The sequence below is a fragment of the Amia ocellicauda genome, chromosome 5, assembly GCF_036373705.1.
Source record: "Amia ocellicauda isolate fAmiCal2 chromosome 5, fAmiCal2.hap1, whole genome shotgun sequence".
Classification (NCBI taxonomy): domain Eukaryota; kingdom Metazoa; phylum Chordata; class Actinopteri; order Amiiformes; family Amiidae; genus Amia; species Amia ocellicauda.
Window position 1 is genome coordinate 40,064,152 of NC_089854.1, and position 25,275 is coordinate 40,089,426.

The 25,275-nt window shown below is 37.8% G+C and overlaps 1 protein-coding gene across 2 annotated transcripts; it reads right to left on the bottom strand.

Annotated features, from left to right (window-relative positions):
* Positions 1–1,322: 1,322 nt before the first annotated feature.
* Positions 1,323–22,474, bottom strand: tnpo3 (transportin 3). Of its 2 annotated transcripts, none has more exons than XM_066705183.1 (23): positions 22,204–22,474; positions 16,155–16,355; positions 15,016–15,089; positions 14,490–14,646; positions 13,847–13,990; positions 12,215–12,390; positions 11,703–11,841; positions 10,952–11,098; positions 10,255–10,362; positions 10,031–10,122; positions 9,790–9,929; positions 8,969–9,160; positions 8,542–8,633; positions 8,195–8,271; positions 7,356–7,416; positions 7,004–7,144; positions 6,690–6,806; positions 6,345–6,439; positions 5,979–6,135; positions 5,351–5,518; positions 4,177–4,289; positions 2,811–2,901; positions 1,323–2,188 (listed from the first exon to the last, which is right to left on the bottom strand). In XM_066705183.1, exons 1-22 carry the CDS (start codon positions 22,321–22,323, stop codon positions 2,841–2,843), a joined length of 2,772 nt encoding a protein of 923 aa, XP_066561280.1. In that variant the 5' UTR covers positions 22,324–22,474; the 3' UTR covers positions 1,323–2,188; positions 2,811–2,840. The 2 variants fall into 2 exon arrangements, with proteins under 2 accessions (XP_066561280.1, XP_066561279.1); XM_066705182.1 differs by having other exon boundaries at positions 7,356–7,443.
* Between the last annotated feature and the right edge of the window lie 2,801 nt (positions 22,475–25,275).

Below are 25,275 nucleotides of genomic sequence, written 5' to 3' on the forward strand. Positions count from 1 at the left end.
ATAGTGTGTTCATGTGAATACATTTCTTTAAATGTATTTAATTTTTTTTTTTTCAAGTTTCAATTTTTTTTATATATATATATTTTTTCTTTTAAACTGTAATACCGTACATTGTGCATAGCTCATATGATGAAGCCTGCCAAAGCATAATATAAAAATCCTTTGAAAACGTGATACAGCACTTTAAGTGTTCAAGACTTTAAACTGGGACGAAAAAGGAGTCGAGACAGAGCTTATTTGAACTGGGTACGATTTGGCGATGAGTCATGTTTTAAAAAAACACCCGGAGGCCTGCGGATTCAAATTAGAAAACTCAACTATCACTAGCTTTGTGAAAGCTAACAAAATGTAAGTATATCAAAAGATACTTCACTGCATTCAAAAAGGAAACAGAACTCCAACCACACGAAGAAGCATGGAAAGATTTATGCTTGGAATAACAAGAGACAAAAACAAATAAATGGATCTGAGGAAAAAGTATGTGACATCATTGACAGATTGAAAGAGGGACACACATTGCAAGAACAGATCAAAGATGGCATGAGAAGCTACAGAACACATTCCAAGAGATGAGAAAAGACCTAGACCACAGAAGACGACCACATAAAAGATGGGAAGATTAAATCAAAAGCTTTGCTGTTGTGATCTGGAAAAAAGAGGCTGTACATTGAAACAACAAATATGAACTCGTAAAAGCATCTAAACCCATTCAATGTGGTATACCGTGTTATCAAGACACGATCTGTGGGATACGCCAAAATTTTTAACAGCGACCTTTCCCCATGATTATACGTCTTTGTTCGACTATCCTTAAAAGACTAGGGACAAGATTAAGTTAAAGCAGCTTTTGTGCGAAGTGCACGTTACAAACTGTAATTTATGGATTTGTTTGCATAATCCTGAACCTCTGCCTCAAACTAGCAGTATAATAGTGGCTTTCTTTTCATTCATGTCTTGTGGTGATTAGATAAAACATAAATCCCATAATAGACGCCTGATGTAAACAGTACCCACTGCCCTGCGTGCTCTGTGTCCGAGGAGCCCTGACAACACTGTAATTAGATGACTAACCGGAGAAGGAAGCTGCTCAGAGGACGGGGTAGGGGATGTAGCAGGAGGTGAAGCCACTCATTTGGCAATAAGCACTTGTGAAAGGTTGCCTACAAGGTAAGAGTGCAATTGGAAACAATGCTGGCTGTTACCTGAGACTGGTCTAACTGGTTCTTTGCCAAGGAGCACATTCACAAATAAATAAATAAATACATACATACATACAAAAAGCCCTGCTTAAAGCAAGCCACAAAAGACCAAGCTGAAACCAGTTGTCCTCACTTTTATTTATTGTTCACAAGATGGCTACAACACCAGATGGAACAGCATGTCAGCACAACTCCTAGATCTCAACAGCCACCTTTTGATGATTTTTAATTCCAGATTTGCTGCTGGAGGAGGAAAGAAAAAAAAAAAAAAAAAAAGGGAAAAAAAAAAAAAAAACAGCCAGAGTCCACTCATCAATATGTTACAGCTCAGCCTGGCATCAGAATGGTAAAACTCCAGCCAATGTTTAAAAAGGTAAAGGTAATGGGCAGCTGAAACTCCCAGCTGTTATTTCCAAATCCCAAGGGCTTCTGTAATTGGAATCGAGGATTTGCTTTTTCTCTCACTCCCTCTCTCCCTCTCTCTCTCTCTCTTTATATGGCACAGACAGCAAACCATGTTTGGTCAATCTAAAGACAGTCCATGAAAATAAATCTATTTTTTTTTTCTTGTATTTTAAAAACTTACAGAAGTCTTTTATTTATTTTTTTATTTTTTTTTAAAATACCAGGCACATCCATTTCTTTTTTCTCTCGATGGATTCTTGATTTGTAGAAATCCAACAGACGCTGAGCAAATAATTTTTTTAATCAGCAAAAGTTCCTTATTTTAGCAGTCCCCCAGGAAAGCAGTCTTCCCTCATGCTGTCTGTCCAGTTGCAGCCATCTTTACGCCAGGCCTTTTTGGACATCTCTTACCCACCTCATTCTCGCAAGCCTTGTGAAGTAAGTCACTAAAATGCTGAAATGCGTCCCGATGGCTTTACACAGTAGGCCATTTCCCATCTGTCCATAACGAGGGAGCTCCCGCTTGATTTGCCGTCACCTTGTTCCATAATGTTACCTCTCAATGTTGCCAACAAGGGATAGTCCTAAAAGAAATGTTAAAAATGACAACATTTCTTCAGACCTGCATACCCACAAGACAACACCTGCATCCAAGAGGTCTGAACACTAATATGAACTTAATAAAATTATGCAGATCAGTGGAAGAGATTCAAGAAACAAACAGTGGAGCATGATTTAAATCAAATCTTCTACATGAACACCCAGAAAGCAGTTTGGAAATTAAACTATTCCATCAACTCCATCACTACCTCTCCCATTGTAAAATAAGGCTGTTTCTAAATAAGTGTACTACAAAAATAAGTCATGACATAATGCAAATGTTTCATCCCTCCAGTTGAAGAAGTGGAAGTGGCATTTAAAGAAATTAAGATGTTTTTAAATGCTCCTCGAACATTGTCCCCACATATTCCTTGTGTAGCTCGTTTCTCTATTTTGTATCCTCAGAATTAATGGATTTCTGCTAAAAGTTCCAAACTACACACTCACATCACTGGAGAAAAACGTCAAGACTGCGGTGTTCATGTCTCTGAAATCAAACTGACTGAGGGGCTACTGCATCAGCTTAACTTAGTATTACACTGCTAGTAACCCTAAACCCACATGTCCCCTGAGGACATCATATCCTAATTTATGATGATTCTTTACCTGGTCTTCTGATGGAACGTGCAAACACAGCTATCGAAACAATCTGGTGAATTCTCTTAGCGCCCAACAGACCTGTTTGCATTCTTCAGCACTGGAAGAAAGAAGAGGAGTGTTAAGAACAAAATGAAACATGAGATTATGAATCATGTAGAGGACGGCATATTTGTCGGTGATCTTCTTTCAGAGGTGCTTTGAGGGATGCTATCGAAGTGGACTGAAGACGGAGGTTACAAAAAGGTTACAAGAAAACAAAACAAACACTCATGCTTGGAATACAATGTGGAATCTGATATTGAATCTGATGGACATACAAGTACATTTCAATTATTGGATTTCCTCTGCTGCCACTAACTGTACATGACTAACACTTCAAAATAAAAGAAAGGATTAGATCATAGTGAGGTCTAATAAACAGTCCAGCAGATTGGATGTGAGGAGGGACAATGCTGGGATTTATCTGGACATCTAGGAAGAGACTTAGGACCAAAACTTTGACCTACCAGTGAAACACAGAGTACTAACCTCTACCGTATTGCAATCAAAACACCTTAGGGTACAAGTGTGTAATATGATTCGCAGGTGGGTCGAAGTTTTGATTTGGCCTATCCCTTAGTTTCTGTGTGTCAACCTGTGGGCAGTTTCAGCTCTTAGGAAAGAAGTTTATTTTTATTTTTGGAAAGAGCTATATTAGCATGAAAAAGTGTGACTTATGATAATGGGAGTTATAATGAGTTTTCTTTCGTTACATGAACACTCCTAAACTCCAGTTGAGACTTGCCCAAGGAATCCAGATTACTCCTCCAAATAAGTTCACCTTCCTTAACTTTCCACTGAAAGAAAATTCACAATTGAATGCTTGTCGTCGCAGGCCCGGTTAACCCCCTGAAGGGACTGTATGAGTCACCAATGAAGAGCTTCTTAAATAATGCGATGCCTTTTTAGCCTTTTCTTGCAACACAACACCTCCGGACACCAACAGCTTTCTCAGCGACGCACTGTGTTTTGCAGATGTGAAAGATGGCAAAACAGTCCCGAAACAAGAACCACCCCCAAGACTTTGGCATTACTTCCTCATCAACAAGGTCACTTGGGAAGAAAGATGTTTTTAACTGTCCAGATAACTCCGTACCAGAGTATTTACACAATTGTTAACATAGTATTTAGCTAAACATGACGACCAAAAAGAAAGATGCCAAAAGCAGGAACTGTAGAGAAGAATGCACATACTTTTGAAAGCTCATAGGGTATTAAATAAATCAAGTAACCAAGTGATTAGAATTATTGTTTTAATTATACTTCTTTGGTGAATATCATTTGAAGTAATCTGAAGTCAAGGATGTAATTCTCGGGATCTTCTTTTGGTTACCTGGTGACTTGTTTGTGGAAGTCCGTGAGCTGCTTGTGTGTCACTGTCACCGCTCCTCCGGATGTCTCCTTTGGCAGCCCCTTCAACGCACTCTCCAGCCAGCGGCAAAATATCTGTTTGAAGGAATGGATGGCTTCAGTCACAAATACTTCTTCCATTTATATCACAAACTGGTATCAAACAAACCTAAAAAAAACAAAAAAACTAATAAAGTTGTGTTTATTTATAAAGCTTTATTTTCTTTTTTTTTTTTGCAGGCTGTTTAGGGAATATTTATGAATTACATTTTGATCATGGATTTCACAATTCCTTTACTCTAATATGACATCACAGAACAGGCACTTCATACAGGGTGCACAAGAACCACAGAGAAAATCATAAACTCCTGTGCTTTTTGAGAAAATCCTTACCATTTAACATACAGCTCTTGTATTAAAGGACAACCAACATATGAATCCAGCAAGTCGCCAAGGAGTTACAGAAAGTACTAAAGGTCTAAAGTTTAAAAAGTCTCAATTTCTGTGGCTCACTGGTTTTCCTGATGCACTGGTCAGGCACTAAACTCATAGAATATACTGCCATCTTGTGGAAAAACACTGTAGTAACCTAGTCACCTCTGATAATAAGCAACAAAGAGGGTATAACACTTACCTGAGAACCGCCTTTTAACCCTCTATTGCATATTGTAACAGGAGGGTAACAATCCAGTTTTTGCTGCATAATACACATAAAAAGGCTTCAGTTCTGTAGTTGCAGCCTGTTACTCCAAGGTAACAGTCTAATACACCAATGGCAGGCGGCCATTAGGTCACATGACTGTTTTTGGTGTAAGTCATGCGAGTAAGGGGGCCCTGAGGCACAGTGAAAGTGAGATCTGTTTTCTGGGCTTTCATGTGGGAACTGTTTTAACTGTTCTTTTTTGCAAAAATTACACTTGGAGACAATGTGTAAAGTGCTGTATTATAATTGATTTGGCAACTGCACAATGATTCTTCCAGGACACATACCTTGAACTCAATTCCCGAAATATTATTTGAGACAAACTGCATTCTATTTCTGCAATAAAGACCAGTTTAAAAGCCTGTTTTCCATTGTGTTTGCATAGTGTGTGCAAATAAATTAACTGAAGAGAATAAAAAAAAAAAAAACATATCCTTGGAAAATTTTAACTCACCGGCCGGTCAAAGAGCATAATTTCCCAGATAACCTCAGCCACGTCAGGCAGTGTGTAGGGTGGGAGGCAGAAACAACAGGTGTGTAACAGCTGAGTCACGAGCTGTGCCCCATGCTGACCCATCGCCTGCTGGATCAATTCCTTGCGTAACTCAAAGTCATCTTCGTGCTGTGAAACACAAATATTAGGGAGTTAATATGAAGGTTTACACATGAATATTACACAAATGGCGGGACTTAAGCCTGCTGTGGATAAGCACTGCCATTCAAGCATTATACAAAACTGTAAAGGATCCATACTTGAAATGAAATAGTTCAAATTATGTGCATCACAACACACGTTTCTCCAGCGAGCACAACCCTCTGGGCCTGAGGTCTAGCTGTTAAGGCAGGGGGAGGCAACTGCAGTCCTCGAGGGCTGAAGGGGTTTCTGGTTTTCATTCCACCAGAGTGGGTATTCATTTTCTCTTCACATTATTTTTGTTCAGCATCTTTAAGACTGTAAGACTGGGGTAGTGGCCTACATATGGGTACTAATTTTTCATACGCAAAAAAGGACCATCCTGAAATAAAAATTAAATCCACTTTTTACACCTGAATAGCTGCTTCCTCTGTGGGGTTAAACTTACATCATTGGTGACACCGGTGTGGATGAGATCCCGAACGAACTTCATGACGCTGCAGTTGGCGTCCCGGTGGTCCAGCGTGGTGGCAGCGATGGCACACTGGATAATATGGATGATGATCTGGCTGCTGAGCAGGGTGACTGGACTGCGCTGTATGAACCTGTGTGCGCGTGTCAAATTAATGAGATTAGCTGACAATATGACACAATAAGTAAATATTGTACCACTGAAACCATCGGGCCAAAGGATTCTCCATTTTGGGGGATGGAATTAATTGACTAAGTTTTAATCTGATGATCGTCCAAAAAGCCCAACTAAACTGTAGTTACAATAAATATATTAATACATGATGGAAACTACAGATATTACCTTGTTGCCAGTCTGAAGAGATCATCTACGGTATCAGGGTGATTTCTCAGACCATTGGGCTGTTCCAGCAGCTGAAATGTAGGCATACACAAAGCCTGAAGAAAGAGAGAGAGAGAAAGCAACATTAAATTAGTTAATGACTTTAATCTGGTTAAGAAACAAACTGAAATCTAGTGCACAAATAGCAAATGTTCATTTTAGAGCAAGTGTTCAAATATATATATTTTATAAATGTTCGAGTTGAGACAGAATGGAGACATCCAAGTCCTAAAGCACATTACGCAACATGAAATGTAAAATACTCAGCTTCAAATTCCTGTAGTTGCAGAAATAGAAGTAGTTTACCTGTAACATGTCTAAAAGGCCCTGTCGACAGCCTTCCTCCATCCCATACTCGTCCACCAGGATGCTTCCCAGATACAGGAAACATGAGTGGGGGTAAACCTGATACACATTCACCATCTGAGCAGGGGAAGAACAGAGTTTTAAGAGACATTTTTATTTCTGGAGAAATATCAATGGATGTCATAAAAGATACATTTTTACATTCTTAATCTGTTCCAAGCAGAAATTCAAACTTATAATTTACACAACTGTTTTTTTACAGTTTACACAGTTTTATTTCCAGCGTGTGCATTAGTGAACAGCTCCCCTCATACCTGAGTGACCAGAGGCTGCAAGAGAGCGGCTGAGCCCTTCCCAACGCAGCGTACTGCGAAGCGCAGACACCGACAGCAGCGCTCCACAATCCTGTTATCTGCCTGGTGCTTGTTTAAGGTTTCCGACAGGACAGGCCAAATCTAAAGGAGAATACAGCAGTCATGAGTACAGCAATGTAACAGGTCCTTTGTTGAAATTAAAAATAACACAAAAATGAATCCCACACTCAGTTTAGTACTGTACAATAGCAACACCGAGGTTGCCTTAAACACAAACAAAAGAATGCCAACAACCAGAACACATTCATGAAATAAAAATGAAGACATCTAATTATAAGGTGAGATAACTTACTTCTTGAATAACTTTTTGACATGGATGCGTCTGGCCATTTTCTACAATAGGGTTTGTGTGCCTGAAAAGAACATAAAGCTGCAAAGATCTGGACAAATAATATATTTATAACCATTTATTCTTTTTGGATGTTGTTGTTCGACCTTTTATCACTTTGGATCACCTCCTAGCTATTATGTTTTCAGAATACCATTATCACATTTTTGTTCAGAATTTCCATTTATGGTCATATACATAAAAAAACATAACTAGGTGTTGTCACACTTAACACAAAGTTCAAATCAGGGTTACATTAAATTGCAAGTAAAAACACAACATTTCAGATAAGGACAGAGGGAATGGTAAATATATTACCCAATTGTACTTGGAGTTTCTTAAAATGACTATAATGAAGTTCCTGCTCATGTCATTGTAAATTACGAGCAAGGTCATTGATTTCATTTTATTGTACACCAATCACTGACATATATGTTGAAATACTGTATTTAAACCAGGCAATTTATAAAAATAAAACATGCTTCTGATAAGATCAATGTCAAAAATACAACCAAATTACAAATATTACACTTAACAGTATAACACCAGAGGGAAAGACCATATGGGACCAAATCTTATACCTTTTAAGTGTTTTTAAATATTTTACTTTTCTCTGTTCCATTATCCAACTCAATCCTTCTCACAAAATGTAGATGAATTCAAACCCCCACTGGTGACCAATAAGGGTTCATCAATGATAGTGGATTGTATCACCCCGGAATCACTGAGTATAATGTAATACATATTATGGAGAAAAAACATGGTTAGACAATTTACTTACTGAATGTGCGTTAAATTCTTACCTGAAAATTACTGCTAATCTATCTAGCCATACTGTGGGGTCTGAAGATTTACCATTGCTTGGCTCCTGAGAAAGAAGCTGTAGAATCAAAATATGCAACTTAGTAACTAAGACAATGATTTGTTCCTTTACATTTTAACTTTTAAATAAACATACTGGAAAACACAGGTGCAAAAATGATTTAAATACAATAACCCAGTTATTAGCGAATTAAGTATTGCACTGAACAAATAAACAGAAGTACTTTATCTACATAATGGTCATAATCTGGAAAACAAACTTAGTGAGTCACATTTAGGATCTTGTATTGTGTATAAATATTTAAGAAAGTTAAACTATGTCACTTACCTTTTTAAGGGCTATAACCTGAACTGCGCAGAGATCACTTAGGCATTCAGCAATCTTCTCTAGGGGGAGCCGAGCCAAAACCAAGGCAGTGCCTAAATAGAGAAATCAGATGGGCGAGTTAATAATTATGACATATCTCCATTACCCCCAAAATGTAATTTATGCACCATAAATTATAAATGTACACTTACAGCTAGGAGAACATCTGAAGGTCCATTTGCATCAGCCAAAACTAAAACCTCTGTATGGTCATTATATATTTGTTTTTCATACCTTCTACAAATCTGTAGCTGGACACTTATTTATTTTTATTTTTTTTCCCAGTCCTGGGGTAAAATACCCAAGAACAAAAGTATCTCAATTTGTTATTAACTATTTTGTACATATTGTAGAAACTATAACTGCAATAACAATGAGAGAAAAGTACCTTTCAGGAGCCCCACAGCGGCTTCTGGAGACAATGCGAAGGAGTCCAGGGCCCGGGCGATGTCTAAGAGGCCTTGGAAGTGCTGAGCCATGTGGTCTCGGCACACGGAGCAGATATTGTGAATTGCTTTAGCGGCGACCGAGGCCAGGGGCTTCTCCCTCAGCCCCTTCATTAAATAATTCAGGACAGGATCTGAAAGGAGAGGGGAAAGACAGGGCAGCGGGATGAGTACCCTTCACTTTGCACAGGAGACCAGCCACTGCACACAGAGAGGAGCAGTACGGTTCTCCTGATCTCTGGTCATGACAACTCTCTAACAGAGTTTACACAGACTGCCAGTTATGTAGGAAGCTCCCTGGAAAGCTGGTTTCATAAGAATATGCATGTATAAACGCAAGTCTCCAGGATCATATGTTGACACCGCGACCTTTAAATAGGTGATTTACGTGACTGCAAAAGATCCGAGTCCTGGAATTAAAAAGGATGACGTGCATCTCGGGGTCACAAAATTCCATCTTCTGTGACAGTGCTCTCCAACAGGTGTTAAAATCTAGGCATTTTGAGAACTATTTACACGATTAATATTTATTTACCGAGTTTATGAAATAAATGGGGCTAAGCCGAAAGGCTGAAGTTTTGTATCGTGTTAGTGTGCCCCGTGACAACAAAACGGCTCTTACTCGGTTTGGTCGCTAATGTGCTCATCTCTACCAAGTCGTATTTGTTAGATGTTGCTGGTTTATAAGTCATCCCTAAAGCCACATGATCTTTCTTCAGTACAATAATCCTCAGTAATGAAACTGAAAACAATGACTGCTTACCTAGGAAACGGGGATTGCGGTCCACAACCTCACTCATCTCTCCCACCAGCTCAATGCTCGTGTATCTCACAGCAATGTGCACAGTCTGGGGAAGGAGAACCACTTGCTCCAGCACTTCTGTTAGGGTTGGGTTATTCTCACTGCAATAAAACAATTTAAAAAATAATATCAGTATATAATAAATCACATGACAATCTATGGCGAGTATCAACGTTAAGAAGAAAATTGAGTATCTACTCACGGATCTACACTCTTGGCAATAGCAGCCATTATAAACAGCACAGCCTCAGTCACCTCCCACGGTGGATTCCCATCTTTCAGGGTGGAGTAAAGCTGCAAGAGAAGATACCAGAAGGGTTTGAGATCTACACGGGAAAATATTTTCAAAATAGGAGTAACATACCAGCAACCTGGTTACATCACCTAATGTAAAGTTACATTTCTAATGAGGCTTATTCAAAGCACCTGTGAGAAACACTCCATGGATCCGACCAAGAAAATCACATCCTTCACCAGATCTGACACTCTCATCCTGAATTCGCCAAAATCGTCCGTGTCTTCAGGTATTCCTTCCTTTAAAAGAAAAGTTAAAATAAATAATAATAAATCAAGGCATTGTCAAATCCTTTCAAAATCTTCAAAAGCTGATGACAGTTTAAGAAAGCTCTTGTAGCGCTAAGCTGGCTTCTCTCTACTCCTTGCATGAAATAATATTTCAAGACAGAATGGTGTCATTTTTTTTTAAGGAAATCAGGTCAACTATTCAAATGATTGACAGAATCAATATTTTTCTTATTGTTATTTTTTTTAATAATGCCATTAAACTGGACATAGTAGGCTACCCCCTAGAATGGATTTGTATTGGTTTTCCCCCGTGTCATTGACAGAGGCATCCTAAGTAAAGGAAATGCAACATGAAACCAATCAGTAAAAATAAAAAAAACATATTGCTAAAGAATGGTCTTGACATCTCAGGACTGAAAACCACTAAATTATAGTTTAGAATCATCAAGTCTATTAGCTGCAGCTGATTCATTTAAATTTACATTATCATTTAATAGCATTTTATTAAGATATAACAAGCCACTTATGAGCAAAGGGAGAAGAAATATATAAAAGAAAATCAGTTTTTACTGGAGGTGCAATCACACACGCTACTCACATGATCAGGTTCTAGTTGGCAGTGTCTGGCCAATGCGTGCAGCAATCTCTGGATGTACGGTCGGAATATCCCATGAAGCATTGGGTCACTGGTTTTATATAGATGTTCTCCTAGTCTATACCAGAAATTAAAGGAGATCTCTACAACCTGCAGAACAGAAAAGACAAGGAGATGAAAACCAATGCACACTGAGATTTGGGCACAGGTCAGCACATGACTGAATCTCTCTGGATTGTAGACATGAAGCAAGATCTGTCCAAAACCAAGCACATAACTCTGTCCTGTGCAAAAGGCCACAGTCTCAGGCAGATAATGTTAACTGTATATACAACAAATAGTGTCTGCCTGGGAGAAAGAAGTCACATGCGTTTAAGTAAGCATGATGTTTTTAAATACAAAATAAAAAGAAGATTAATTTAGTTTTTAAGATGTAGATATTTTAATGGCTATGAGGTTAAGAGCAATGATTATCTCAATCTAATAACACAATCAGGGTGTGATACCCATTTGAAACACACACACAATCCTACTTATTGTAAAATGTCAAGGTTCCTGTCACTACAGAAGTCTAGGGCAAGGTTCTCGTGTTCCTCGGATTTGCTCAACAGCTACTCCTAAAATACTCCTAAACAATGTCTAAAACATGGTTACCACCAGTGAGAACCCTTACAATTTCTAACCGGTGAAATAAGTGATTTAAATGAACAAATGCGAAATAGGATCAGCGAGTGCAACTCCGATCCTGACGTACTTCATACTGCGGGTGTCCTGCACAGATAAGGAGGAGCTCTAGTGTCCGCAGGTCTCCCATGCCCTGACCAGGACTCCTTACAATCGTCTCCAAGAACGTCTCGCACAGCTCGGTGAAAATACGGCAGTAATTCAAAACCCTGCAGGAAGGAAATGTTCGGTTACAACACCGAATACATTCTGCAGTGGAGGTGAAATGTTCATATGCAACTTATACTTTTAGATGATCTCTTGTCTTTGAAGGGCTTTTTAATAAGTCACATTAAAGACAAGCAGATTACATGTAAAGGTAAAGAAAGGCTAAAAACATTACTTCTGTGCCATGACGCTTTTTGTTGTTCCTCTGAACAAACACTTAATTTATTCCAGTCTTTAATTTTATTTAATATTTTCATACGACAATGAACCAAATTAAATTTCCTCAATTTGCCCAAATGTCATAACCTTTTTAATATTTCAGCAGTGAAGCCAGAAGTGCTGCTCTCAATAAATATCTTCAAACAAATACATTACTTGTCTAGATCCTCCCGAGCCACAGCCATGTGGTAGGCGGTCTCCAATGTCAGGACCCCTTGGAATAGTTGCAGTGCTAGGGGCATGTTGTTATCTACATTCTCGATTGCATACAGTGCAGAGCACACACAGTCTGAGGCTGCCTCATGCAAGTTGGTGGGAGTCTCATCCCTTTGCTGAAATGGGAAATAGAAAAGGGAGAACAAACCAGTGACTAAATGTGTTGGAGATTTCTCACAGCTGTTACAATGGGTGTAAGTAGTTCAAGAAAGAATTACAAACTGCAGCCATTTCAGCTACTGAATGTGGATCTTTCAGAGTTATCATCATCATCCTCTTGGTGGCTTCTCTGACCAATGTCCTTGTTACCCAGCTGCTCAGTTTGGGAGGATGGACTGCTCTAAGCAGATTCTGGGTGGTAACTTTTCTTAATGATTGAGTTGACTGTGTTCCAAGATAGTCAATGACTTTTAAATCTATTAATACCCCTCTCCTGATCTGTGCCTTTTTCACAACTATATCCTGGAGAGGTTATGAAATCTCCTTGGACTTTATGATAGCATCATTGCTTTGAAAGACTACCCAACTGTGGGACCTTAAAGAGACAGGTGTGTTTAATCTAAAATATTTTATTTTCTACACAGATGGACTCCATTCAATTTATTATGTGAATTCTGAATGCAACTGGTTGCACCTGAGCTTATTTAGGAGTGTCATAGCAAAGGGGATGGATACTTATCTGAAGAAGACTGTTCAGATTTTTAATTTTTAATTGATTAGTTTTGACACACAATCATTCCCCCCACCCCACACTGAAAGTGTGGAGTAGGTGGTGTAAATCAAAGCGAAATAAATTAAAATGTAAATGCATCAATTGCTGGTCATAACAACAATATGTGAAAAAGTCCAAGAAGGGTGAATGCTTCCTATAGTTACTATATGTGGGTGAATGCAGTAGAGGTGACATCTTGAAGACAAGATTCAGTTTTGTGTTTTGTTTAGATTATACATGCAGACAGGTTTAACTATGTACACCATGATAAAGCTACACACTGAGAAACATCAAAAACACTCAATTAGGTTACGGGTAAAATATTAATGAAGAACCAAATGGCACCTTTTTGAAATTCTCTTACAATTCACATCAGTCAGATGGATTGTATGCTTTCCTTTAAATATGAGATTCTTGATGATGTTCATCCATTATACTGAATGATTAAAATCTAAAACAATTCTGTTTATATATATGTATACGTTATTGTATTCCTCTCATTACCCTTCTTTCTCACAGCTTAACATTACTACTGAATGGAGTAATTAGATTGTAAAAACACAATAATTTAAATCAAATTCAAACCACAGAACACAAAAACAAAACACTGAAATTGAATGGAATAATGGAACTACATAAACACATCACACAAATGAAGAATAACTGTAGTTAAGTGTAATGATTAATAAGTAAAGTTAACCATTCATGGTATTAATGTTTGAAGGGGCTTTGATCTGTTGCAGGATTATGCAAAACGTTGGAAAACAAAGTTGGAGTTGGCAGGGAAGTCCCAAAACAGTTTAATGTTATTTACACCAAAATGATTTCTACTGGTCGTTCAAACAGGCCTGTATACTCACCAGCACCTGGAAGAGTATCATTAACAGCTGGTTGTTGGCCATAAAATTGCTATCCAAAACTCCAAGGTTGAACCAGCTCCCAAGGCAACGGAATGCCTTAATTAGCATCTTCTCATCACTCCCTGTCTTCTCCACACAAGACATCTGGCAGGAAACAAAAGCACAAAATCCCTACAATTAGCACACCTCAGAAACCCCAAGACAACACCAGATTTTTAACACTAGTCATTTTAATTCCCTGTGCAGAGTTTCATTGATTAGCAACTAAGTGAGAAAGGTGTCAAGATCAGCATTTCAAATACAGAGTGAGAAAAAACCAAAAAGTTAAAAACAAAACAGGAAGTCAGTGTTCACAGAGTGATAAGCATTTCATTTCTGCAGAAGCTAAAAAGTCGATATGACCAAGTGTCGTTTTTGTTGGTTTGACTTTATACAGTTGATGAAATAAAGGAGAATGGAGGGATAAGAGTTCTTGCATCGTCATTTAAAGGTATAATCAGGGATTTTTGTTTCATACTGAACACACTGACCTTGGAGAAAGTCTTGGGAAGTCCACTACCTATTATCACACAAGCTCTGCATGCTGTAAGCCTTGGCAAGCTAGGCTAATGACTTTCCTTAGAACAGGGTGCTCTTTTCTTACCAGAAGAGTCACAACAGTGCTCGAGTAATAAGCCAAGTCTTCAATGATCTCAGTACGACGATTGGCACCGATTCGAAGGGAGCGACTGTGCACCTCTTCAGGCAAAACAGTGAGGATTTCAATCAAAAACAGGAGTGAGGAGACATCGTTGCTGTACCTACAAAGAAAACGAACATTTATTCAGAGGCATTTTTAAACAAGTTTGGCATATTTACACTTTGTTCAACATTTTCCTAAACTCTAATGAATACATTATTTGTGTAAACCCCTGAAAGGTTTCTTTAGAACATGTTTTGCATGTTAATATTTTGATTCCCCTAGACAACGATCCCTGCTTTAAGGATGATTTATTTATGCAGTGGGATAGGCCGTTAATATGGGCTTTTCATCTTTTTCATTAGAACTTTTCATTACCTTGCTGCAGTTGAAATTAATTACAGGATACAGATGTTATTAATTAAAATATTAATTGTTAGGCTGGGCCTACAGTAGAGGGGGGGGGGGGTGGAAATAATATTAAACTTACTTCTCAATAAGCGTCTGGACACACCCTTTCCAAGATGCCATCTGCAGGGCAAGGTCGGCTATTGCTAGAGCGAGCTGGGAAAGAGAGAGCAGGGATTTCAAATTTTGAGTATTGACAGGAAATATACTTGACCTTTTTTTATGGTGGAGTATATTTAGCAAACGTGGACCTTTGCATGTGGAGCACATTGCCTCAGCCCCCATACAAAGTAATTATTTCTGACCTTGGTCTTACATTATCATCTGCAGACTAAATCACTATTTCATCAGCTTGAAGAACAAAACCATTCTAAAGCATCTCGAACAGTACAAAGTAGCACTTTGACCTTGGGAGGCTTGTTTAAAACTCACATAATGGCCTGCACAAGTATTTTAGTAATGTTTGTAAGTTCAAAGGCTGCAGGTTTAAGTACTATGCAACAACTTAACCGTAATGTCATAATTACAGTAAGTTGGTGTGAAGATAACCTGAAGTATACCTGATCTAAAGCAGTTGCTTCTAATGTATGTTCAGCAGTGCCATAAGGTATAAACTTGTTTCCACTCATTGTACTCTATAACTAGCAAAGCCTGGTCTATTAGGTAAAGTAGAGGCTATCAACTGATTAATGCAATACATAAACCAAACCTACAGAGGTTGTGTACAGTGAGTTTAACTGTCACATCTTGTTGCTTCAAGCAACAAATGAAAAGAAATTAGCTGCTGTTCAACTGACATACTGGAGAATGCTGTTATAGATAACTAATAAAAGACAGAGCACTCAAAAGACCAAAGGCCAGATTATGAAGTCTCCCCCCAAAGACAGGAGGGTAAGACTAAACTGATAAAATCATATCCTCGATAAATGAAATGACAAACCAGGGCTTGGCCTATAAATTAACCTAATCCAATTACTTTCATACCAGTGCATATGGAACTGTCTGCAGTTATTGAGCTCAGAAACAAACAAACTAATTTAATTAAACTGACCACCCGTTCTGTAATAAAATATGAGATAAGGTTTTGGCATTTGATTGACAAAGACAAGCAACTGAAACGTAATGGAGATATGATTATCTTCTGTGCCGTAGTATCTACTAGACATGTTTAACAGTGTTTGTCTTTGACCTGTATGAAAGTATGCGGATATTGATTTTTACCTGGGTGACAATGATGGGAGAGAGGTCTTTAAGGTTCTGTATGTGTGACAGCAGTGAGTCCCTTAGGGCGATGTGTGTTTCTGCAGGAAGTTCATAAAATGAGGTCTGAATTTTCATTTTCATCGTCTGTGCCGCAAAATAACAGGATTCAACGTCCTGTTTTAACTGGAGCAATTGATCGGATATCTCCCAAGCATACATCTAAAAGGGAAAGAGAAAAGAAAAACATTAACATTCTATGCCTTCATGGGTACAATATAATTGTTGTTTAATTGTAGTAAAACATTAGAACAGCTTGTTTTATTTGAACATTTACAGTGACAAAACAAATGAAATTAGACTATACTGATTAAAATGCACAAATGTCACTTAAGTGGTTTCAATGCCGCTTTCTGACCACTTCTGACCGCTTTTCAAGTCTTTATTTGCACCCATCTCTCATTCTGCCACTGTACATGTTTATTGGTATTAGTGATAAGCAGCAGTACTTTGAGGAACATGGGCTACAACAGCACACTTTCAGTACTAAGCTAATTAAGGAACATCACAACTTACATTTGTCAGGGAGAAAATTTAAGACCACCCCCCACCACAAAGAAACATTAACCTTTAAACACGATTCTTTATAGGTTTAGTAATCATATGCTTAAAAAACAAAAATAACTGTCATAGCAAATGTCTGGCAAATTACCATCCCGAAACAATTTACATTTAAAGAAATACAATGGTCGTATGGAATATTGATTCAAACTGGAAACATAAGCTCCATGTATTTGGTACCTGCGTAAAATGTATTTATAAAGGAAGGTTATAGAACATGTTCATGACAGAGTTCCCAAACATTACGGAAGGCAAAGGTGCTTAAAATGGGCGAGGCATCCATCTGGTGCAAATCAATCTTCACCTTTTAAACATACTTAAGTGATTACAAACTGATCTTAGTCATACTGTGGGACCTAGTCTTGTTAAGATTACTCAGTGATATTTTCAAACATTAAGGTTTGATCAAACACTCATTATGTTGGCCATGTTGGCCTGACTTCCGGAACTGGAAGCACTTAGGTTGAGCATTGCCATTAGATACTTTTCCAAGTTGTAATGCTTTTCAGTTCAGATCATCATTACAATATCAAACCACAAACCCACCCCGGGCAGTGGCAGGTTTGGGGTTTTATATTGTGATGAATCAAGGTGCAGAGACAGAAGCTGAAATGCATATTAGAAAATAAAACCAGAAGAAAGGCTACACATATTTGCTCTTCAGACAGGTTCAATGATGGTCGCCAAGAAATGGTAAAATACATAATCAATCTTACATCAGTGGTTGAATGGGTTGAACTAGAGACTAGGGTTAAGTGAGAAAATGTGAATGGCAGCATTTTATATTATAAATGTACAACACGAACACTTTTATAAAGAAATATTGATTTGGGGGTGACATAATGGAGAAATGCAAGAAAGAACTCAGAGAATATTCTGCACAGTACTTCTTAATGTGACAGACCATGGAAAGAGCTCACAGGTAGCCAGGGCAGTACTATTATAAAGAACTGCAAATCGACTAACAGACAGTGCTATGGTAACTGACCTACACAATGGTTTCAACTTAAATTTAAAAAAAAAAAAATGTGTCACAATGGCCTTGCGCCCTATGCCTGCTGGGATCAGCTCCGGCTTCCCCCCGACCCTCACCAGGATAAGCGGTTTCGAAGATGGATGGATGGATGGATGGTTTCACAATGACAAGCAATGTGAAACTGCAGACCTTTTCAAATGCATCAATAATCAATATATGTTATGAGTGATGTTAGAGGCATCAGGTTAATTTAATTTTTTTAAATGCTCCATCTCCACCTCAACTTAAATGACCTAATACTTATTTGAACGAAAGGGATATCACAGATGTGTGAAAAATTATTTTTAATTGAGACTTTTACCCCACATGCACTAAATCCATAAAATGCTTAAATGCCATGAAGAATTAAAAAAAAAGACTGAAAGAGCCTGGAGGTTTGTGTTTTATCAGAAAACTTAGAAATGGACAAACTTTGATACAATTTATAAAAATGCCAAACTAAAACAAAAAAAAATTGCTTCTTAAATTCCCATCTCATTTGAGGTTTCAGCATGAACATTTCTGAAAAAAGTTAGAGCTCAGAGCAGATACAAGTATCCTTGCTCCAGCTCTGGGCAAAACCCTGCTGCTCCACTGCTCCACACTCCAAATCCTGCTCATACACACTAATTTAAGAATTGTCATTACTGTTCAACCTACGCTATTTATAAAAGCCTTGCATCTGTCCCTTTGCCCAGGAGAGCAGACAAATGTACACAAGCCCTCTGAACTGACACTGCCCAACAGAAGCAGTAGAGCCCCAGACTGGGCTGAGAGCAGAACATGAGAAAGTTCTGAAACGTGACACGCCACTAAAAAGCATCTGACCACCTGCAGGGGTTCACATTTAGGCACTGACCCCTGGGAGCTCCCATTCACGTCAGCAATGGCATTGCCCACACTAGGAACCAGCAACTTCCATGTAATAGAGCACAGACATTACCTGTGGTACTCCAATCACCCAACTGCAGTTAAGATTTCCTTCCCTTATCAGTGCTCTGTATCAGTAGGAGTAATATGTTTTAAATATGAACCAGTTCTCACTCCATAAGCAAATATAAGCCTGTATTCCTATTCGATCTGAGAATAAATGGATTATGAAGAACTATGAAAATACTCCTGGAATTGTAAATATGTCACCATGTAAACCTGTTGTCAATTACCAGTGTCTTTTTCCAAACAAACCAACACAATGGAAAACGAAACTCAATAGGCCTATTCCTAAAGATTAGCATGTGCATATATATATATGCACATATACACTATTTTAAATGGTAAGAAACATTTAAGAAACTACTGCTTTCTGGTGTAGAACATGATTTTACCATTCAATCCCATCATGAAACACCTACATAGAGTAATTTATAGGCCTAATGCACACAGATACAATTATTGCCATGAAAACTCAGTAGCAAAGTGTAGGCTAAATCTGCACAATCAAAGGTTCTTTCAGAATTAAACTTCAACCCCCGAATAATAAAGAAAATTACCTCCATATAAATATAACTCAGATATCCTTTCTTTTATCTGAGCCATAAACACAAACATGATATTTCCTTGTACTATCGCTAGCGGAACAATATTTAATTTAAGTTCACAACAATACAGCTGCGTGTTAAAATCCTACACCTCAGGTAAATTTAAATTGTATCTGGCAGTGAAGTGCCAGCCACAAAGTTCTAGAAGTGGCTTTCTGAGTGACTTCAAGAAACTGCTAAATAATTGTGGGTTAATTTAAGAAAAACTACCAAGATTGTCCAAATGGCCTCCCTTCACTTGTAACCTTTATGTCCTTAAAATGCATTTCAGTCCCCGACATACAGCGTGTGACCCTGTGAATCAAATATCATTCTGGTGCCTCAGTCAGCACACTTGCTGGTCTTGACACACTGCCTATCCCTCCTGCTAGAATTTCTATTAGTTGACACTGACCATGGCAAGCATGCAAAACAAGGCCGAATACCTGAAACTGATAGCTGTTGTTCACCTTGTCACATAATCACAACAGATTAAATGAACAAACAAAATATGAACTAGCAAGGTTTCCTCCTGATGCCTGGCAACATGGAAACTGTTGATCATGTGTGCACAAAGAGCACTGCCCTAGTACAGCAATTAATGATTTTTTAAATTATACAAACGTAATGACCAGTAGCTTTTTAGACTCAGCAATAAACCTACTCTTTCAGACTGCAAAAAAGAGTAAGCTACTTATGACATTACAAAACTCAGATATGTGAAGATTGAAAATGTAATATTAAATGCCCCACCCTTTTTTTTTTTTATATATATACAATCATGAATAAATCGGTATTGTCCCCTCAAGATAAGAGAATAAATTAGGAATGGTTTGTACTTATTTTACATCTTGTAGCGTTTAGCCTCCATTTCTATTATTTTCAAGTTGATAAATTCATAATAATTTTCCATAGTCTCCTTTAAGCACCCTGACATAAATACCTACACATTATACCTACGTCTAGTGCCAAGGTTAAACTACATTTCCAGTTACATTTTCACTGGAGATGACCCATACCATGTCAAAACTGTCTTTTTAGTGAGGTCATATAATGATAATTACAACAGCATTTTTAGCTCGATATAAAAAGCTGTTTTGGGATACCTAACCGAATTTCTTTTAACAAACAAAAACAGGTACACACCTGTATCACAGAAGAATGAACCACACTAATATGAATGCCTAATCACCAGCTCTATTTGGAAGAGCCACCAACCCTAGCTTAATAATTTGCAGTTGCATGCTGAATTTTACTTTGAGCAAACATTATGCAATCGCATTTGCCCTGTCTCAAGCCGGGATGTTATGTCACTATATCCAAACCTAAAACATCAAATCACCCTTCCTGAGCTTTCATGTGAAGTTATCAAAGATCTGGCAAAATCCGGTTTTATCAGTTTTCAATTTCTGGGGGTTGGGGGATCTTCCGTCTTCTGGGTGGCATCCTCTCAGTGTTGCAGATCAGGCTCCTCAGATGCAATACAAGGTAGGATTTGTCTGAAGGCAAGAAAGTTCTGCTGCTTCTTCTGCTGTTAGACCTGAATCTACCAGTAGATCGATTTTTTTGCCGTTTGTTTTTTAATACAGTACACACAAGAAAACACACACATGCACACAGAAACGCTTGCTTCTACAATACAGCAACATAACTATGTGTGACTCACTGCAATAATTGCAAATAATTTGATTATGTATTAAATGTAAATTTAATAATAGCAATTAAGAGGCTATGGGTACAAAAATAAACTTCATAGTAGGAAACTTAATCTGCAAAAAGTAGTGTAAATAAATATACATCTAAAGAAAAATAGTATTCACACTGCACAGCAATGCAGGGGCATGCAATGCAGGCTTTCATGTAAATCTCAAGCGCGTTACCTTATTTTGATAATATTTGCATACTTGTACATGGGGAGGTAAAATCATATGTATATTTATAGATGTTGTGCTTCATCTGATGCAATTGGAATCGCAGCTCGAATAACCTGAAATTGTGAAAACTGCTAGACTCCACCATGGAAGGCTGGTTTGTTTAGTTGATGTAAGTTTGTAAAACGAGTCACATAAAACCCCACCTCTCACTATCCCAGTCGCATTTCTGTCATAAAAAACACATGAAAACAAATTTCGAATTCAGGGGAAAATACATATACATCATAAATAAAGATGCAAATTCAAAACTGGTGCCGCAATTTAGTTTAGTATTTTTTTATTTTTTCCTCCCCTCGCCACAACCCCATCTAGCATGTAGGCTGCTTCAGCATTTCCTGCAAGGGCTAGTGAATAAAATGCGGAAATTACATTGATGGAGGCTGCAGCCACCCAAACAGTCCCCACTCAAAACCAGTACAGTTTATTGCAACTGCATTAATTTGTTCATCCATCGTCTTTCGTGTATCCCGTGGACTACTATGTCGCCACAAAATCCGGATACAACACTTGCACGATTTCCTTCATATATATCACATGTTCATTTTGGAAACCACACCACCGAGCATGGTCAGCGCTGATCACTCAGTTATAATTCCGTTAAGTGTACATTTAAGTCTAAACATCTGAAGATATTCAGAAATGCTACACATTAAGCAAACATTGTGACTATTTATTTACATTCAAACTAAACTAATCACGCGTTTCGTCAGCAACGCCTGCGATTGGGTCCCCCTGGAATCCGGAGATCCCTGAAGACTTCATTCTGCTTTTCCTTATACCACGGAAATAATATTAGGTGGCTGATAATAAAGAGTACCATTTTATGGTTGTTGGTGTATTGTCGTGGTTATAGTGTCTATATACCCTGGATTTAAATTATAAAACAGTCGTAAATACCAGACATTTCACCTCGTCCTTTACTTCCAGTCATAGCTTCCTTGAAGGCCGCGCAACATCCCCGGCGTTTCCTAGCTCGTACTTACCGATCTCTGAAGCTCCCCGAGCCATACGGAGGCTCGCTCCTTGCCGGCCGGGTCTGGGTCGTGATAAAGAGCCTGCACGGCCTGATACACTAGAACAAGGGACGGTTTGCCACCCTCCATGCCGCCCCGACTTGATATCTAACTTAAAATAATTGTTAACTTTAAAAAATGAAATCTAAATGATTGCCGTGATGATATTTATTCGGATCTTGTATTCACGGCTCTGACCGCCATCTCAAACACACAGGAACCCCGCGTGTGCCTGGTAAACGCCCCCGTCTGGAAATCAACCGCCGGAACTGATCTCACGGCGCAGCGAGGGGCCGGGGGCTGGTTTTCTGATGCACAAAATATACAATTCAAACGGCTTGAGATGACGAAGTCGCAATAATACACGAATCAATAAAACCAGTTACCCGCGTCATTTACTTTAGATCAATACGATAAGGCCATATCAACTATGCTTAAAAATGAGCAAATTAAAAAAAGTACTGTACATCTCTCTATAAACAACTGCAGCATGGATTCAATCAATGTATGGTTGGTTTTTAACCCATATTGTCCACATTATAAAGACAAATATTAAAATGTATTTATATAGACATTGCCAAGTCATTACCCAATTATGCACCAGCCTATGTGGTATTTCAAGAGCTTAGATGCAATTATTTGAAGATTATTTGATCTAGATATTTTTGTATTGTTTTTTAGTAAAGCCTGTCTCATCCTAATGTTCATTTTCATTCGTGTTGAATTTGTTTCTCAATGGTTTCACTTTTGAGAAACTTATTGAGAATTCCCATTGCTATGCTCACTGTTCTTTTTGTTTCTTCTTCCTTTTTTGTGTGTGCTTTTTTCAGTAAGATTACATATTAAAAATAGTATAGTATATCTTTTTTGTTAAAACAAAAAACAAGTACAATCAAAGTTTCATCATGGAGATCATTCAATTTATACGTCCCCACAAACAACATAGAAACTTAAAAGGTGAACATAAAAGTGATGATAAACATGGTTAAGATTTCGCTGTTGGCAAAAATAAGTATACTGAAATACATTAGGCCATACATATTTTAACAAGTCTCCAGTGTGTTGATGTTTACATATGCACTGTTTCAGACTGTTACTGTTCTGACACTTTTTTGACTGATCACTTAAAGCGGATACATTTCGGTGGTCTCTACTCTTTCCTACACATTTGTGCGTTTGTAAAAAATATATCAAAAGGATGATTTAACAGAAAAAATTCAAATGTGTAATTGTTTTGTTTTTGTTTCTCAGACAAATGAAGATATGGATTAAACTCGCAACTTCACATGTTCGACAAATAGTGCCATATTAAAAAGACAAAAAAACAAAAAAAAAACAGTGAGACTAATACATTCAATGATTGCACACTGGCATTTCTTCTGTTAAATCATATTTTTGTTATACTTTATCGTAACAAAATAAAATATTTTTGCAGGCCACTGTGCTTCGTCAGTCTCTCTTGTCTGCCTATATTATCAATCAAATTGCCTAGCATTTCTGTCAGGCCTTCATGTCTTCTCACTTTATTCATCACCATCCCATACGGTCTATTTTTAGTTGCCACTGTCCTATAACATTATAATGTAAGATATTTTTAGAAGTTATTTATTTTGCTGTGGCTTAGGTTGCTCAGCTTCCAGGTGTGTTACAAAATGCTGGTGGTTCATTCAGTGCAACATCAAACATTTCTAGTATAACGCAGTATGAAGGTCAGGATAAGATTTTATGTATTTGAATGTAATTCTACTGTCTTACCTATGCAGTATTGTGAAAAGAAATGCATATGAGTTGTGCACTGGTAATTATTTCCCACTGCAGGTCGCATTCCTATGTCTCCAAGCTAACAGGATTTTAAAATCCCAGACATTGCTGGGAGGAAAAACCTAGCATTTAGACCCTACTTTACAGTGAATTCGGCCTAGTCTCTTTATGCTAATGAAGGTCTGATCAAAATGCAAAGGTGTTGCTTCCTCCCTAAACCAGTACTTAAGCACTCTCTTTTATATAATAGGGTGGGAGTGGTAGGGAAAGCTATCGATTACCATGATAGTAAATCAATCAAATGGGTGTCTGGGTTTAAAAAAAAAGTTTTAATCTCAAACACTCAAACACACACACACACACACACACACACACACACACACACACACACACACACACACACACACACATATATATATCTGTGTGTGTGTGTGTGTGTGCGCTTCTAGAATATATTTTTGATACTGAACTAGTACTTGGGCTATGGAGTGGTGGATTGCTAATTCCCTTTTAACAAACCAAATGATATATTCACAAGATAACACAATCACATTTTTTTTACACTGAACCAAATGACAGAGTAATGTCAAAAACCTTATTATCTCTGCATCCTAATAGGCATGTGCATTTTAATCAGTTTTGTTTCAGTATTGTTTCTTATGAAGAGGAGTGCAGGGTTTTTATAACAGCTTGTATTGTATTTGTATATTTTATATAGACAAAGACTTTAGGATTTGGTTCTATTCTTCACATAGTAAGGTCATGTATGTAAGGCATGAATGGCATGTCAAATGATTAACTGTAGGTCCACTCTTTTCCAGTAGATGGCTGCAAACAACACTCAAATTGTGAATGTGTAAAGTAACAGGAAAATACAAATGAAGTTAGACTCAGTTAGAGCTGAGGTGTGCTTTTAAGTACAATACTCACAAAATATATTACAAACAAACTCAGACTCTTAAATGAATGTGTCTTAAAAGTACCACATACTGTATACATCCATGATATATCCTAAAAAACATTTCACTATGGCATGGAACAGTGTGGAACTCTGTCTATACAGACATGTATAAATGTACTAATGATGAATCATGTTAAGGATTACATGGTTTACATCACAGTTTTCGTAATTGCAACATCCACACAATGGCACTGAAGCACACAACGTCAAGTTCTGCATTTTAGCATGTAAGTCTTGATACCAAAATGGCAGGAATGATTTGCTAATATGTATTTGTTTGGTTGTGTTTATTCATTCTTTCACTTGTTCTTTTTGACTTT